The sequence below is a fragment of the Somniosus microcephalus genome, chromosome 2, assembly GCF_052327205.1.
Source record: "Somniosus microcephalus isolate GS21.2 chromosome 2, FLI_Smic_1.0, whole genome shotgun sequence".
Lineage (NCBI taxonomy): Eukaryota > Metazoa > Chordata > Chondrichthyes > Squaliformes > Somniosidae > Somniosus > Somniosus microcephalus.
In genome coordinates this window covers 280052402-280070127 of record NC_140988.1, presented here as the reverse complement: position 1 = coordinate 280070127, position 17726 = coordinate 280052402, and the positions used below count along the sequence as shown (strand labels likewise).

Here is a 17726-nt window from a genome sequence, read left to right as displayed (position 1 = left end):
TTTCAAATCCCTCCATGGCCTCACCCCTCCCTATCTCTGTAATCTCCTCCAGCCCCACAAGATATCTGCGCTCCTCTAATTCTGTCCTCTTGAGCATCCCTGATTATAATCGCTCAACTATTGGTGGCCGTGCCTTCTGTTGCCTAGGCCCTAAGCTCTGGAATTCCCTGCCTAAACCTCTCCACCTCTCTACCTCACTTTCCTCCTTTAAGATTCTCATTAAAACCTACCTCTTTGACCAAGCTTTTGGTCACCTGCCCTAATTTCTCCTTAAGTGGCTTGATGTCAAATTTTTTGTCTTATAATAACTCCTGTGAAGCGCCTTGGGACAATTTACCACGTTAAAGGCGCTATATAAATACAAGTTGTTGTTGTTGTTGTCAGGAGTGGAGGGGCTGAAATTTGGGGTGGGAGCTGGTTTTGTCGGGCCTCTGTTACTTTCTTTTAATGTTGGGAATTTCTAGTAGAAAGGGGCAGGTGCTTCTTATGCCTACCCACTTCTCTTTTGACGTCACTCAAAAGCGACAAGATTAACAGAATGATATACATAATAACATAAGAAATAGGAGCAGGAGTGGGCCATTTGGCCTTTCGAGCCTGCTCCGCCATTCAATAAGATCATGGCTGATCTTCTACCTCATCTCCACTTTCCTGAACTATCCCCATATCTCTCAATTCCCTTAATATACAAAAATCTATCGATCTCTATCTTGAATATACTCAACGACTGAGCCTCCACGGCCTTCTGGGGTCGAGAGTTCCAAAGATTCACCACCCTCTGAGTGAAGAAATTTCACCTCATCTCAGTCCTAAATGGCTGACTCCTTATTCTGAGACCCTGGCTCCTGGTTCTAGACTCCCCAGCCAGGGGAAACATTCTCCCTGCATCTACCCTGTCAAGCCCTGTAAACCATGCCAAAAATGCCACCAGTTCTTGCGGCTAGGAGAAAGTACTTGCTGTACGAACTAGGAAGTGACAGCCTATTGCTGGTTTTCGAATGGCAATTGATCACAGAGCAATCAACTGCAATAAGGAAAGTGGCAACAAATATATTTCAAAAATATTAACTCCCCAACAGGTGCAGCAAGGTGCAGCTCTGACATTCCTGCCCAGGGAGTAAGCACACAGAGGCTCACTGCTGTAAAACAGGAGAGTCAACCTTCTCCCAAATATTTTCCTTTTGACATTTCTGAGAACTCAACCGTTGCCCTGTGAATTTGTGACGAGCTTTCTGATTTCTAATGCGCATGGACAGCAAACTGCCGCTACCCCAGTTGCCCATTGTTTCACCATCACTCAAACTGTTCACTGCGCTGTTTGAAGAACTTAAAACACAAGTATTAATTGTGTTCTATGTTGTGATAGGAGGAGTTTCTGAATAGATACCTCTTGTTCTGTGAAACATAGGATGGTAAATTTTCTTGTTTAGCACACCTGGCGCTAAACTTTCCGTGACTGGAGCACAGATTGGAAATCTGGACATACTCCTGATGGATGGCCCTCACAATTTTCCATTAGGTTAGAAAATCATGGAGGTTGCAAATGGATGGAAAATAATGGGGGGTCATGAATTGGGCAAGTGCCCAAACTCCCGACACACACTCCTGTCCCACCAAGTTTTAGCACTGGAAGCACCAGACACAACAACTTACCCTATTGTCCATGCAGAAAAGCCCAGTTACGTAGAAGGACATACTCAGTGTAAACAACCCAAAACTTTCAGTAAAATTATTCAAAAACATAAATAGGGTTAACAGTAACAGGCAAGTCAAAGAGGAACAAATAAGCAAAAGAAATAAATGTAAGCTGCGACATTAATGAAAATACCTGAGGAAACAAATGTTGGAAACTTAAGTTAGGATTATGAATGATGTAATAATTTATAAGAATTCGGATTAAGAAAGGGAATGAATGGCAACTTGCGTTATTATAGTATTGTTGGTAATCAATCATAGCAGAATATTCTAGAATAGGGGATTGTTTTAGAACTTAGGCAACTACTATTTGACTAGTTACAGTGATTGTGTACAATGGAGTTGCTTTGAGTTTGGGCAGACTAAAAGTATTAAACAGTCAAACCTCCTCCACTCCAATCTGCACTTCACTGCACACCCATTCTGAAATGGTGCTGAACACTCTCCTCTTCTGTGCAACTGGAAAGCAAGAGGGAAGCCACCCAAAGAATAACTGAGGCTTTTCTGGAGCTTACAGGCCAGGGGAAGGGAGGGTGTAAAGTTAAAACAAAAAATAAAATGTAAATCGACATTTTTTAAATTTGTAAACACCTTTCTCTACCATGATGCATAGAATTAAACATTAAAGCCATTACCTTCTGAGAAACGATTTGTTTTCAAGCAGCATGGAGGTTGCTGAATATTAATTACAAAACTGGCACAGAGGGAAAATTTAATTTGTCTGCTCTTGTCCCTATTTCTGCTTTTAAGCGACTCATTTGCATACTATAGAATTCAACAGTTTAACTACAGTTACTGTTGGTGCAATAGCAGCACAAATTTAATGAACATACCAATTCTGTTCAGTCTGTCGATTGCCACAGTTTCAAATGCTCTTCGCATCATTGGGTATTGCTCCAGCACTTCGTTGAAATGGTCCACGGAGAGAGAGTAGAGTCGACAGTAGGTGTCAGCTTTCACACTGGCAGTGCGTCGGCCTTTTGTTAGTAAGCAGATTTCTAGAGAGGGAGAGACAGGAAATAGAAATTCAGCGATAGGGATCGAATCTGTCGGGAGCAGTAACAGATTATTATTTCAATCCAACATCAATGCAACAAGGAGGATCAGATCAAAGAGTTGTTTTCTGTCCCAGTAATCTTTTGGGGGAGGGGGGCTAAAGGCTGACAGAAAATGTTTCTTTCTGAAAAGGGTATTGGGTATTTTCTGCCTGTAAATTTCAATTACTGCAAGGGAGCCTCATAACTATGGTTGTCTGGCCTCAGCTAGGTGCGTTGCTATAATTAGTCTCGGTGTCCCAGGCTACCATGGGGAAATATCAGCTGAGGCTCACTCACCTGATTGCTACCAGAGTCCTTATTGGAAAACTTATATGTTTGGATGTCAAATAAGGACATGTTGAAACTTGGCTGTGATGCCTCAAAGCTCAAATGGCCCACTGACACTTACCGGCTTGGCTCACACAAAAAGAACGGTTACTTGGGTGAGGTAGCAGAGAGCTGCTAATGCTCATGGAAGTGTAATCTAACACAAGACACCTTCCTCAGAATAGGTGGGATAATAGGGAAAAAAATGAAAAATTAGCAATAAGGTGGTGAAAATATTTTGAATGTTATTTGGGTATTATATCGAGCTAGGTGCACGCAGGGTAAACTGCACACACTTATAATACTTTAATTTCTTTGAACGAGAACTCGTCTTCCCTCTTAGATGAACGTAAAAGATCCCATGGCACTACTCGTACAACAGCAGGGAAGTTCTGGCCAATTTGTATCCCTCAACCAACATTTGGTGCATTTGTGCCTCTTGTTAGCGCCCCTGGGGGCGCAAAAGACTTTTCGCAAGGGCGCAGTGCCATTAACGACTCCCGCTAAATTCAGCGGGAGTTTAGCGGCGGTGATAACCGGTAGCGCACCGCTCCACTGGCGATGATGACGTCATCACCGTGCACAGCGCCCCACTTTCGCTCTGCCTACAAAATTGGCCCACGCCCCCTGAATCTGTGCCGGGCGATGACAGCGACTGATTCAAGGGGTGGGAACGGAGCGGCAGGAGGCTTGCGGGGCACTAAGTAAAGGGGAGGTGGTGGGCGGGGAGAAAAAAAATCGTCTGGCTTAATCGCCCATTGCATCTTTGAACGCGGGGTCTGTGCCGGGATTTGGCAGCCTGGCTCTCCTCTTCTGTGCCAGGCTGCTGGCATGGTACCCCGCTCCCCGATGGTCCATGTAGGGCCCCACAGAGTTGTGGGCTTGGGCTCTCCCCATTAATGAGAGGAAGAGCCCTTCCATGCGGCAGCGCTATGTGGCCCAGTGCTTAGCGCTGCAGAACACACTTTCCCGATATTCGGGGTTAGCGCTCTAAGAAGGAAGTGGAGCGCTTGATTTAGCACTCCACCTCCCTCTTGGGGCACTAAAACTCAATTTCGCGGAATTAGCACCGGGTGCTAAAGTTAGCGCCCAGGCGATGTTAGTGCCCCAAAATGGTCGATACCGAATTTTTCCCCCAGAATACTGTATCTAGTCATGATCTCATTGTTGTTTGTGGGACCTTGTTGTGCGCTAATTGACTGCTGCTGCTGCATTTCCCTACATTACAACAGTGACTACACTTCAAAAGTACTTAATTGGCTGCAAAGCACTTTGGGACAGCGAGAGGTCGTGAAAGGCTCCATATAAATGCAAGTTGTTTCTTTCCCTAGTTATTTGCAAGCTAGATCACTTAAGTCATAGAAACATAGAAGATAGGAGCAGGAGTAGGCCATTCGGCCCTTCGAGCCTGCTCCGCCATTCAACGAGATCATGGCTGATCATCCAAACCCTAGCACCCGGTCCCTACACCGACAGCCATCCCACCCAAGCCCTATCCCCATAACCCCACGTATTTAATCCCCCCTAACACTAAGGGCCAATTTTTATCATGGCCAATCAACCTAACCCGCACATCTTTGGACTGTGGGAGGAAACTGGAGCACCCGGAGAAAACCCACGGAGAATGTGCAAACTCCACACAGTCACCCGAGGCCGGATTTGAACCCGGGTCCCTGGCGCTGTGAGGCAACAGTGCTAACCACTATGCCACCGTGCCTCCAATTGATTGCAGAGTCATAGAGTCATAGAGTTTTACAGCACAGAAAGAGGCCCTTCGGCCCATCGTGTCTGCGCCGTCCATCAATCCCTGTCCAGTCTAATCCCATTTTCCAGCATTTGGTCCATAGCCTTGTATGCAATGGCATTTCAAGTGCTCATCCAAATGCTTCTTGAACGTTGTGAGGGTTCCTGCCTCTACCACCCTTTCAGGCAGAGAGTTCCAGATTCCAACCACCCTCTGGGTGAAAAAGTTCCTCCTCAAATCCCCTCTAAATCTCCTGCCCCTTACCTTGAATCTATGCCCCCTTGTTATTGACCCCCCTACTAAGGGGAAAAGTTCCTCTTTATCTACCCTATCTATGCCCCTCATCATTTTGTACACCTCAATCAGGTCCCCCCTCAGCCTTCTTTGCTCCAATGAAAACAACCCCAGCCTGTTTAGTCTTTCTTCATAGCTGAGGCGCTCCATCCCAGGTAACATCCTGGTGAATCTTCTCTGCACCCTCTCTAAAGCAATCACATCCTTCCTATAGTGAGGCGACCAGAACTGCACACAGTACTCCAGCTGTGGCCTCACCAGCGTTTTGTACAGCTCCATCATAACCTCCCTGCTCTTATATTCTATGCCTCGGCTAATGAAGGCAAGTATCCCATATGCCTTTTTAACCACCTTATCTACCTGTTCCGCTGCCTTCAGGGATCTATGTACATGCACACCAAGGTCCCTCTGACCCTCTGTACTTCCTAGGGTCCTACCACTCATTGTGTACTCCCTTGCCTTATTTGTCCGTCCAAAATGCATCACCTCGCACTTTTCAGGGTTAAATTCCATTTGCCACTTTTCCGCCCATCTGACCAACTTGTTTATATCTTCCTGTAGCCTGAGGCTTTCCTCCTCACAATTTACCACCCCACCAATTTTCGTGTCATCTGCGAACTTACTGATCATACCTTTTACATTCTCATCCAAATCATTTATGTAGATCACAAACAGCAAGGGACCCAGCACCGATCCCTGAGGTACCCCACTGGACACAGGCTTCCAGTCACAAAAGCAACCTTCGACCATCACCCTCTGCCTCCTGCCACTCAGCCAGTTTAGGATCCAACGCGCCATTCTGTACAATTACAGATATTCTGTAATTGTACAGAAAGATGACTTGATATTTAGAAGCTGGAACAATAATTTTAACAATGCAAAATGTGGGGAGTATTTGGTAGCAGGAACTCTCTACACCTGCGGTTCGTGAATGTACATCAACTTTCTACAGTTTTGAATGTTGACCTGAGGCTGACACATTAGTGGCAGCTTATGAGCTCCAAGTTTTCAATGCCCAAGTAGCCAATACAGGCAACCAGAATTTCTTCATTCATGCCCAAGGAAGGGGTATTAAGGGTTATGTAACCAAGTTGGGTAGATGGAGCTAAGATACAGATCAGCCATGATCTAACTGAACGGTGGAACAGGCTCGAGAGGCTGAATGGCCTACTTCTATTCCTATGTTCCTCTATGTCTTCAAGACTACATTTAGGTATGGATGGTTTTCTTTTAATATGCAATATAATTTTAGACATGCAAGATATTCTAGGAATGAAGTATCCAAAAATGGACTCAAATCAACAAAAGTTCTAATAAAATATTTTTTAAAAGCTGTCCCTCTCTCACACACAGATTTTATTTTATTTTAAAATAATGAGCTTCTCAAAGTTAACAGAACAAATCAGTATAGTTCTGATGATGTAATAAAACACCACTGCAGAGCTCCACCAGTGATCAGTGGGTAAATGCGTTGCTCAGTGTAGTACTAAGCCATACAGATCAGGAAGATCCCAGGAACAATCATTGGTTTATACTGACTTAACTGATCTCAGCCAAGGCGCCAGTAGGAGCATTATTATTGGCCTCAACAGCTCTTGGGAGGTGAAGAATCAGCCATTGTTCCTCAGCATGATTGCCACCTAGAGACCTGTGCTGCAGCATACGCATGTGTAGATGTGAGGTAAGGACAGGATTGAAACAAAAACAGAAAATGCTAGAAGCAGGCAGCAGGTCAGACAGCAACTATGGAGAGAACAAGTGGGGACCCCACTTCAGAACTGGAAAAAATTAGATGATTAGCATTTAAAAAGGAACAGAACAAAGGAAAGAGTGAGGAAAAAACATAGGAACATCAGCCCCTCGAGCCTGTTCTGCCATTCTATTAGATCAGGCTGATTTGTACCTCAACTCCATTTACCCGCTGTTGCTCCACATTCCTTAATAGTCTCACCTAACAAAAATGTATCGATCTCAGTCAAGCTGGAGGAACAGCACCTTAACTTTCTTTGCTTGGTACTTTGCAGCCTGCTTGGCCTTAATACTGACTTTATATGAATTTAAGACTTTAACTTAGCTCCTACTTTCTTACGGCAGGGCATGCTGGTGATGCGGGTTGGTTAGGGTACATGTGGATACATATCCATATCCCAGCAGCAAGCAATACTTAAACAGATGAAGGGAGAAATGAAAAGAAAATGTGAAAAGACATCCTTGCATTTCATTCGGGAATTAATTGATTGTGCCTCTTCATTGCATATGCCAAGGAATAAGCTATCAAATAGTTAATTTTTGGAAGTAAGAATTCCATCTTAATCAACTGCTCTCCATATCCCTCTCCTCTCAGTCCAGAAAAGGATCACACCACTGCTTTGAGCTTCAAGATTGCACCTGAGGCACAGTATTCAAACAACTGAGCAGCACTTTCTAAAACTCCAGGTGGCTGGAAAGAACATTGCTGAGTGTCATTTCCCAAGGCAGTGGAATACTTGGTGCATGTAGATGGACCCGTTACTGCAACTGCTCTCAGTACAAAAGTTCCTGCTAAGGGTCTTTGTTTATTTTGCTAAAATATAGAACATATATTTAAGTCTATAGCTGAGCTTGTGCCCTTTCATGCTTTGTTCCTCAGAATCTTTAAAATAAAAACCATACCATTAATTACATCTTAATTTAATAAGTAGCCTTTCTACTTTGCACACTGTGGCAAAATATAACATATGTAAAGAAATTGTGTAAATGTAAAGGGGTGAGGATAAACTGCCAAAATTGAGGAATTACATCGAGTGTACAGCACAGAAACAAGCCATTCTGCTCAACTTGTCTATGCCGGTGTTTATGCTCCATATAAACCTCCTCCCACCCTACTTCATCTAACCCAATCATCATATCATTCTATTCCTTTTTCTCTCATGTGCTTATCTAGCTTCCCCGTAAATGCATCTATGCTATTTTCCCTCAACTACTCCTTGTGCATTCCACAGTCTCACCACTCTTTGGGTAAAGAAGTTTCTGCTAAATTCCCTACTGAATTATTTAGTGACTATCTTATATTTATGACCTTTAGTTTTGGACACTCCCACAAGCAATAGAATTATAGAATTACACAGCACAGTAGGAGGCCATTCGGCCCATCGTGCCTGTGCCAGCTCTTTGGTAGAGCTATCCAACTAGCCCCACTCCCCCTCTCTTTCCTCATAGCCCTGCAATTCCTTTTCCCTTCAAGTATTTATCCAATTCTCTTTTGAAAGTTACTATTGAATCTGCCTCCACCATCCTTTCAGGTAGTGCACTTCAGATCACAACAACTCACTGTGTAAAAAAACTTTCCTCATGTTGCCTCTGGTTCTTTTGCCAATCACCGTAAATCTGTGTCCTCTGGTTACCGACCCCGGAGACAGTTTCTCCTTATTTACTCTATCAAAACTGTTCAAGATTTTGAACACCTCTATTAAATCTCCTCTGAACATTCTCTGCTCTAAGGAGAACAACCCCAGCTTCTCCAGTCCCTCTACATAACTGAAGTCCCTCATCCCCAATACCATTCAAGTAAATCTCTTCTGCACCATCTCCAAGGCCTTGACATCCTTCCTAAAGTATGGTGCCCAGAATTGAACACAATACTCCAGCTGAGGCCTAACCAGTGTTTTATAAAGGTTTAGCATAACTCCCTTGATTTTGTACTCTATCCCTCTATTAATAAAGCCAAGGATCCCATATGCATTTTTAACAGCTTTCTAAACTTGTCCTCCACCTTCAAAGATGTGTGTACATACACCTCCAGGTCTCTCTGTTCCTGTATCCCCTTTAAAATTGTATCATTTGGTTTATATTGCCTCTCCTCATTCTTCCTACCAAAATGTAACACTTCTCTGCGTTAAATTTCATCTGCCATGTGTCTGCCCATTTCACCAGTTTATCTATGTCCTCCTCATTGTTTACTACATTTCCAAGTTTCATGTCATCTACAAACTTTGAAATTTATGCCCTGTATACCAAAGTCCAGGTCATCAATATATATCAAAAAGAGCAGTGGTCCCAATACCGACCACGGGGAACACCACTATATACTTCCTACCAATCTGAAAGACAACCGTTCACCACTTCACTCTTCTTTCTGATCCTTTGCCAATTTCGTATCCACACTGCCACTTTCCTTTTAATCTCACAAGCTTCAAGTTTGTGAACAAACCTATTATGTGGTACTTTGCCAAACATCAACCGCACTACTACGATAGCAAAATACTGCGGATGCTGGAAATCTGAAATAACAACAGAAAACGCTGGAAAAACTCAGCAGGCCAGGCAACATCCGTGGAGAGAGAAACAGAGTCAACGTTTCAGGTCGAAACCCTTCTTCAGAACTGAGAAAAAAAAGGCAGGAAATGAAACAGATTAAAAGGCCAGTTTGGGGGCTGGGAAATGGGGGAGGGGATTAAAGAACAAAAGGGAAGGTCTGGGAGCTGAAGAGACATTAAGAGATATTCAAGACAAGACGAGATAGTAATAGGACAGGTAAAGAGACAAAAGATGGCTCCAGATGAAGTGTGAAATGCGCTGGCAGAATGAGAGACAGCTGCCATGTGGGAGAGAAAAAAAGGAAAAAGGCACAAACCAAAGGTGTGGATAAAAAATATATAAAAATATAGTAGGGGCCGAGGTTATGATCTGAAATTCACTCATCAACCCTCTCTGTTACTACATCAGAGAACTTAATCAAGTTAGTCAAACACAATTTGCCTTTAACAAATCTGTGCCAACTTTCACTTATTAGCCCATTCTTTTCCAAACGCCAATTAATTTTGTCCCGGATTATTGTCTAAATGTTTCCCGACCACCGACGTTAAGCTGACTGGCGTATAATTGCTGGAATTATTCCTCTCCCCTTTTTAAACAAGGGTGTAACATTTGCAATCCTCCAGCCCTCTGGCCCCACCCCCACATCTAAGGAGGATTGGAAGATTGTAGCCAGAGTCTCCGCAATTTCAACCCTTACTTCCCTCAGTAACCTAGGATGCAACCCATCCGTATCAGGTGACTTTTCTAATTTGAGCTCTGCCAACCTTTTAATTACCTCCTCTTTGTCTATTTTTATCCTATCCAATATCACTACTACCTCCTCCTTTACTACTTGGCAGCATCCTCTTCCCTAGTGAAGACAGCTGCAAAGTACTCACTTAATACATCAGCCATGTCCTCTGCCTCCACAAGAACATCTCCTTTTTGGTTCCTAATCGGCCCCACCCTTCCTTTGACTACCCTTTTGCTATTTATTTATGTATACCATATTTTTATTAATGCAATTCAGATCTCTTTAATGTTGATATTCCCTACTTAGTTAATTTTAATGTTATCCCCTTAGATCTAATTAATTACTCTGATTTATATATTTACTTATTTACTGTTGCCTTTTGGTTTAAAGTACTTAGCACTTCCATCCCACTCTGCACCGAAATCCCACTCTGACCAAATTCCTGTCACCACTCTGTTTAGCAAGCCACTCCATTTAGCAGCTACCCCCAGATCAGTGTGCACAGCCACAAGTGGAAACATTTTCTCTACTTCTACCCTATCAAACCCTTTCATTATTTTAAAGACCTCTATCAGTTCACCCCTCAGCCTTCTCTTTTCCAGAGAAAAGAGCCCCAGCCTGTTCAGCCTTTCCTGATAAGTATATCACTTTGGTCAGAAAAATAGAAAAGCAGAATATTTTTTAAATAGTGAGAGACTAGGAAATGTTGGTATTCAGAGGGACCTGGTGTCCTTGTACACGAATCACAGAAAGTTAACAGCAGGTACAGCAAGCAATTAGGAAAGCAAATGGTATGTTGGCCTTCATTACAAAGGGATTGGAATACAAGAGTAAAGGGCCTAGAAATTCAGTATAGCCACATTTGGGGCGCTAAAGTCGGGCGGCCGCTAAAGTTTGCGCCCGGTGCAAAGTCGCGCCACCTTCGCCGATATTCAGTCGCATCGCCCCAAGAGGTTGCTGCTGCGCTAAAACAGGCGATGCACGACTATCTTTAGGCGCTAAGCCGGCGGTGCTGAGCGATACCCCTGAGGCCGGGCGCAGCGCAGGTGCGGCGAGTTGTTGATTGACGGCAGACACTCTGGCGCCGGTCAGTTCTTAAAGGGGGAGGGTGGATTTGTTTGCCTGCCACGCCCTGCACACTGCAGCCCTCAACCTAGGCCTGACCACTTCTGCTTCATCTGCACAACGCCCAGGGCTATGGAGAAGGCCAGGGAGAGAGCGCAGCGCTTCAGCGACGGTGACCTGAGGGTGCTGGTTGGCAGAGTGGAGCGCAGGCGCCATGTTCTGTTCCCAGAAGGTGGCAGGAGGCCGCTGCCCAGCGCCTACCGGAAAGCCTGGAGGGAGGTCTCAAACAGGGTGTCTTCCAACAGCGTGGTTGCCAGGACTCCTGTGCAATGCCGGAAAAAGTTCAACGACCTCACTCGGGTTGTCAGGGTGAGTACCCTTTCCAGTGTCCTCCTCATCCTTGCATGTGCACCTCAGTTTATGGGCAAAGGGACCTGAAAGCCCTAATGGCCAGCCCTCATCCAGCAGCTATGGGACTGTCATGAAAATCACTTGCACATTCAGCACTTTACACACTGTACAAGCTATTCGACCATGGGAGGCATTGCAGACAAGATCAGGGCTTCACACTGTACAAGCTATTCGACCATGGGAGGCATTGCAGACAAGATCAGGGCTTCACACTGTACAAGCTATTCGACCATGGGAGGCAGTGCAGACAAGATCAGGGCTTCACACTGTACTTAGAGGCCGTCCTTTCTCTTGCAGGCCAAGGTGGCGCACAACCGGCGGAAACTAAGTGAGACCGGGGGAGGCCGTCCTGATGTCAAAGAGCTCTCCGACCTCGACCAGCGTGTGGAGCGCATTATGGCAGGCCGGCTGATTGGCCCCGTCGCCAGTGGAGATGCCGACCCTGTTCTGGGCACCAATGGTAAGGGCATCACCTTTTTGACCTCTCTCTTTCCACTTGCGCCTCAGATCAGCATCCTTTGCCACTGTCCGACCAATGCAGTGCATGGCAGCACTCATGCCTCCCTCGCTGCCGCCCTGTCCTCACTCTAAAGCTACTCTTGTGCCTTCCTGCTTTCAGATGGTGAATCACCAGGTGAGGAGGCGGGCCCTCAAGCTGCCACTGTCAGCGATTCCGAATTCGAGGAGGAGGAAGAGGAAGCCGGCCCATCAGTGCCACCCTCAGCCGCGCCAGCCCATGGCGATGAAGGGGACACGTCTTCCCTGGAGGGGAGCCGGGGGGAAGGGTTGGAGGAGAGTGAAGCTCCGGGGCCCAGCGGGCTGCAGCAACGCGGGAGGGGTGGGGAAGCTCGACGGACTTCTCCCCAGAGGGTGAGTGCGGCCTCCAGTCCTGCGACGGTCAGCGCAGAGGAGGTGCGGCTCCTGGAGGAAATGGCCGTCCAGGCTGAGCGCAGGCACAATGAGCTCATGGCTGCAGTGGCAAGGATGCCTGACTCCATTGAGTCTTTGTCAAGGAGTGTGCAGCAATTTGGAGCAGCACAGGCCAGGAGTCTACAGAACTTCGCGGCAGCACAGGCGGCTTTGAGCCAAGTGCTCAGTCGTGCCGTCCATTCACTGGCTGTTGTCATGCGGACACAGACCAGGGCCACACGGGCACTAACTGCTGCCACCCTCGCTGGATCAGCCAGGCATCGCCAGGGCACTCGCCGCGCAGCAGCAGCCCAGCAGTCTGTTCTTCAGCTGTTTGCTGCGCATGCTGCAGTGCTGGCCCGTGCGAGTGCCAATGTATCAGGCGACCAGGGAGCACCTGCGATCTGTCAGGTTGGCACCATTCCTGCAGCCGACACTGCCACTCCGCCATTGCAGCTGCCACGAGCCGCTGGACAGACTGCTGCCGCCCAAGCAGAGTTGGAGCAGTCAGCAGCCGGCCCCTCCAGGGCCAGAGCTGGTGCAGGCCGACCCCCAAGGGCATCTGCCGTCTCGCCAGCTGACCCTCAGCAGCCTTCCCCCAGCCTTGCTGCAGCCACTGGGCTCCCATTGAGGAGGAGCTGCAGGGCGGGCAGGGGCCAGGCAAGGATGCGAAAGGCATCGCCCTCGCAGGGCAAAAAGTAGAAGGTCTGCACAAATGCTTTGTCGTTGTTGAAAGGCCGAGACTGGTGTAGTTGTGTTTTTGTAAGGCCGAGACTGGTGTCTTTCTTTGTTGTTGTAAGGCCGAGACTGGTGTCTTTCTTTGTTTTTGTAAGGCCGAGACTGTTTGTTTTGTGTTTTTGGAGGGGGCTTCTCAACATGAGGTTGTAATGTGGGAAGGGCAGAGGTTTGCAATAAATTAATGTTCTTAAATCGCACTGTGCATGGTTTTTTTGGCAAGTCCTGGTTGCCCTGCTCGGCTGAGGGCTTGTGGAGCGGCTACATTCATCTGCTGACATTGGCACAAGCCATTCCCTGAGAGGGGGCCTAGAACCGACGTTCAATAAGCCAGCGACGGGCGGCCCTTGCACTTTCTGCCTCCCTCCTGTGCTGGTCCTCTTCCTCCTCCTCCTCCTCCTCAGGTGGTCCTCCAATCTCTGGTGGCAGTGGCTGAGTCCTGCGGATAGCCAGGTTGTGCAGCATGCAGCACACGACCACGAAATGGGAGACTCGCTTCGGCGAATATTGTAGGGCTCCACCGGAACGATCCAGACAGCGGAACCGTTGCTTCAGGACGCCGATTGTTTGCTCAATGATGTTCCTGGTCGCTTGATGGCTGTCGTTGTATCCCTCTTCAGCAGGGGTGCTGGGCGCACGGAGCGGGGTCATCAGCCAGGTACACAAAGGATAGCCTTTGTCCCCGAGAAGCCATCCTCGTGGGTGAGGCTGGGCCTGGAACATGTCTGCCACAGAAGTCTGGCGCAGGATGAAGGCATCGTGGCTGTTGCCTGGAAAGCGGGCATTGACAGCTAGGATGAGCTGCCTGTGGTCACACACCAGCTGGACGTTGAGCGAATGGTAGCCCTTCCGGTTGCGGTAATCCTCAGAATTCTCCAGAGGTGCCCGCAAAGCCACATGCGTGCAGTCAATGGCACCCTGCACCATGGGGAAGCCCGCAAATGCTGCAAAGCCCATTGCACGCTGTTGCTGCTTGGCAAGGGCCATGGAGAAGGAGATGAACTGACGTCTCCTTTTGAAAAGGGCATTGGTCACCTGGCGGATGCAGCAATGCACGGCAAACTGGGAGATGTTGGAAATGTCCCCAGTAGCGACTGGAAGGAGCCGGTGGCATAGAAGTTGAGAGCCACCGTCACCTTCACTGCCACCGACAGAGACGTCCTGCTCCTCAGATGTGGCTGCAGATCACCGCCAAGCAGGTGGCAGATCTCTGTGACCACCTCCCTTTGGAATCACAGCCTCCGAGCACACTGCTCGTCAGACATGTTCAGATAGGAGAACTGCTGGCGGTATACCCTGGGTGGGTAAGGCCTCCGTTCCCGACGCCTGTTGCCCCCTCTCCGTCTAGCCAGGACTGCCACTCTCTCACGGCGTCTGTGAGCCCTTTGGATGCAATGGAGAAGGCCAGCGTTTGCACCCATTGCAGCCCCCATTATATGTTAGCAAACAATTATATGTCAATGAAGGCAAAGACAAGTGGAAAGCTGTGGCCTGAAGCCACAAGTACCTGTCCGAGTGTTGAGCCAAAGCAGAAAGCTCTCTACCTTGGTCTCTCTGCAAAGATCCCGACATCTACTCCTCCTAAGGCGCTACCGGCTGGCGCAACCAACTGAATTTCTAGGCCAAGAAGTCTTACAACAATTATAAAGGGCCTTGGTGAGACCACACCTGGAGTACTGTGTACAGTTTTGGTCTCCTTATCTAAAGAAGGATATACTTGCCTTAGAGGGAGTGCAATGAAGGTTCACCAGACTGATTCCTAGGATGAGGGGATTGTCCTATGAGGAGAGGTTGAATAGACTAGGCCTATATTCTCTAGAGTTTAGAAGAATGAGAGGTGATCTCATTGAAACATATAAAATTCTTACAGGGCTTGACAGGGTAGATGCTGGTCGGATGTTTCCCCTGGCTGAGGAGTCTAGAACTAGGGGTCATGGTCTCAGAATAAGGGGTTAGCCATTTAGGCCTGAGATGAGGAGAAATGTCTTCATTCAAAGGGTCGTGAATTATTGGAATTCTCTATCCCAGAGAGCTGTGGATGCTCAGTCGTTGAGTAGATTCAAGATAGAGGTCGATAGATTTTTGGATACTAAGGGAATCAAGGGATATGGGAATAGTGTGGGAAGGTGGGGATGTGGTAGAAGATCAGCCATGATCTTATTGAATGGCGGAGCAGGCTCGAAAGGCTGAATGGCCTACTCCTATTCCTATTTCTTATGTTCTTATATCCTCTCAGTTCTGGTGTCATCTTTTGAATCTTTTTTGCACCTTCACTAATGCCTCTATATCTTTTTTATAAAATGGAGACCAGAACTGTGCACATTACTCCAAGTGTGGTCTAACCATGGTTTGATACAAGTTTAACATAACTTCTCTGCTTTTCAAATCTCTCCCTCTAGAAATTAACTCCAGTGCTTTGTTTGTCTTTTTATGGCCTTATTAACTTGCGTAGCTACTTTTAGTGATTTGTGTATCTGTACCCCTAGATCCCTTTGCTCCTCTACCCCATTTAGATTCTTATTATCCAAGCAGTATTCTTATTCTTCCTAACAAAATGCTACCTCACACTTAACTATATTGAAATACATTTGCTGATTACACGCCCATTCTGCAGGTTTATTAATGTCTTACTGTTTTTTGTCACATTCTTCCTATATATTAACTATACCTCCCAATTTGGTGTCGTCTGCAAATTTTGAAATTGTGCTTCCGATTCCAGAGCCCAAATCATTTATATAAATGGTGAACAACAGTGGTCCCAGTACTGATACCTGTAGAACACCAGTTCCCACCTTTTGCCCGTCTGAGTAGCTACCCTTAACCCCTACTCTCTTTTCTGTTTTGTAGCCAGCCTGCTATTTATTAATGAAGGGATTAATTAAGGGATTAATTAAGAAGGGGAAAATAAAGTATGAGAGTAAGCTTGCAGGGAACATAAAAACTGACTGTAAAAGCTTTTATAGATATGTGAAGAGAAAAAGATTGGTGAAGTCAAGCGTAGGTCCCTTGCAGTCAGAATCAGGGGAATTTATAATGGGGAACAAAGAAATGGCACACCAATTAAATACATACTTTGGTTCTGTCTTCACAAAGGAGGACACAAATAACCTCCCAGAGATGTCGGGGAACATAGGGTCTGATGAAAGGGAGGAACTGAAAGAAATCAGTATTTGTAGGGAAATCGTGCTTGACTAATCTACTGGAATTTTTTGAGGATGTAACTGGTAAAATAGATAAGGGAGAACCAGTGGATGTGGTGTATTTGGACTTTCAAAAGGCTTTTGATAAGGTCCTGCATAAGAGATTCGCGTGTAAAGTTAAGGCACATGGGATTGGGGGCAAGGTATTGACTTGGATAGAGAACTGGTTGGCAGACAGAAAGCAAAGAGTTGGAATAAACGGGTCTTTTTCTGAGTGGCAGGCAGTGACTAGTGGGGTACCGCAGGGATCGGTCCTTGGACCCCAGCTATTCACAATATATATTAATGATCTAGATGAGGGAACTAGATGTAATACAGGTCCACAATCCCTTATCCGCAATTCCGAAATACGAAAAGCTCTGAAAACCGAAAGTTTTTGCGTGGAGCGTCACTCGTGTGCACGACATGACCCGAGTGGCGCCAAACATGACCCAACGCGGCCGATGCTTGACCCACGCAGGTGTGAGGCGTCAGTTGTGTCTCAGCACTGTTACCAGTCACATGTGCGTCTGCTGCTCTCTGATATTTTTTGTTATTTTGTGATTTTGAGTTTAATTTCACTGTGACATAGTGGTTAGCACTGTTGCCTCACAGTGCCAGGGACCCGGGTTCGAATCCGGCCTCAGGTGACTGTCTGTGTGGAGTTTGCACATTCTCCCCGTGTTTGCGTGGGTTTCCTCCGGGTGCTCCGGTTTCCTCCCACAGTCCAAAGATGTGCGGGTTAGGTTGATTGGCTATGATAAATTGACCCTTAGTGTTCGGGGGATTAAATACGTGGGGTTACGGGGATAGGGTGGGATATGTGTTGGTGTAGGGGTTACGGGGATCGGGTGGGATATGAGTCGGTGCAGGCTCGATGGGCCGAAATGGCCTCTATCTGCACTGTGGGGTTTCTGTGATCTGCGAAAATGTCAAAAAGAGCTGCAGATACCCCTACCGTTCTGAAATCTGAAAAATTCCGAATTCCGAAACACATCTGGCCCCAAGGGTTTCGGATAAGGGATTAATAACCTGTATCTCCAAGTTTGCAGATGACACAAAGCTGGGTGGGTGTGTGTGCTGTGAGGAGGATGCCGAGAAACTCCAGTGTGATTTGGACAGGTTGGGTGATTGGGCAGAAGCATGGCAGATGCAATATAACATGGATAAATGCGAGGTTATCCACTTTGGTATCAAAAACAGGAAGGCAGATTATTATCTGAATGGCAATAGATTGGGAGAAGGGGAAGTGCAATGAGACCTGGGTGTCCTTGTGCACCAGTCGCTGAAGGTAAGCATGC

General features: G+C 46.7%; 1 protein-coding gene across 1 annotated transcript in view; it reads right to left on the bottom strand.

The window, feature by feature from the left end:
* LOC147123421 (potassium/sodium hyperpolarization-activated cyclic nucleotide-gated channel 1-like) overlaps positions 1 to 17726 on the bottom strand; it is a 370149-nt gene that overhangs the window by 71443 nt on the left and 280980 nt on the right. The window contains exon 7 of the mRNA XM_085972621.1: positions 2529 to 2693. Within this exon, the coding sequence (XP_085828747.1) occupies positions 2529 to 2693 (165 nt within the window). The remainder of the gene's footprint in view (positions 1 to 2528; positions 2694 to 17726) is intronic.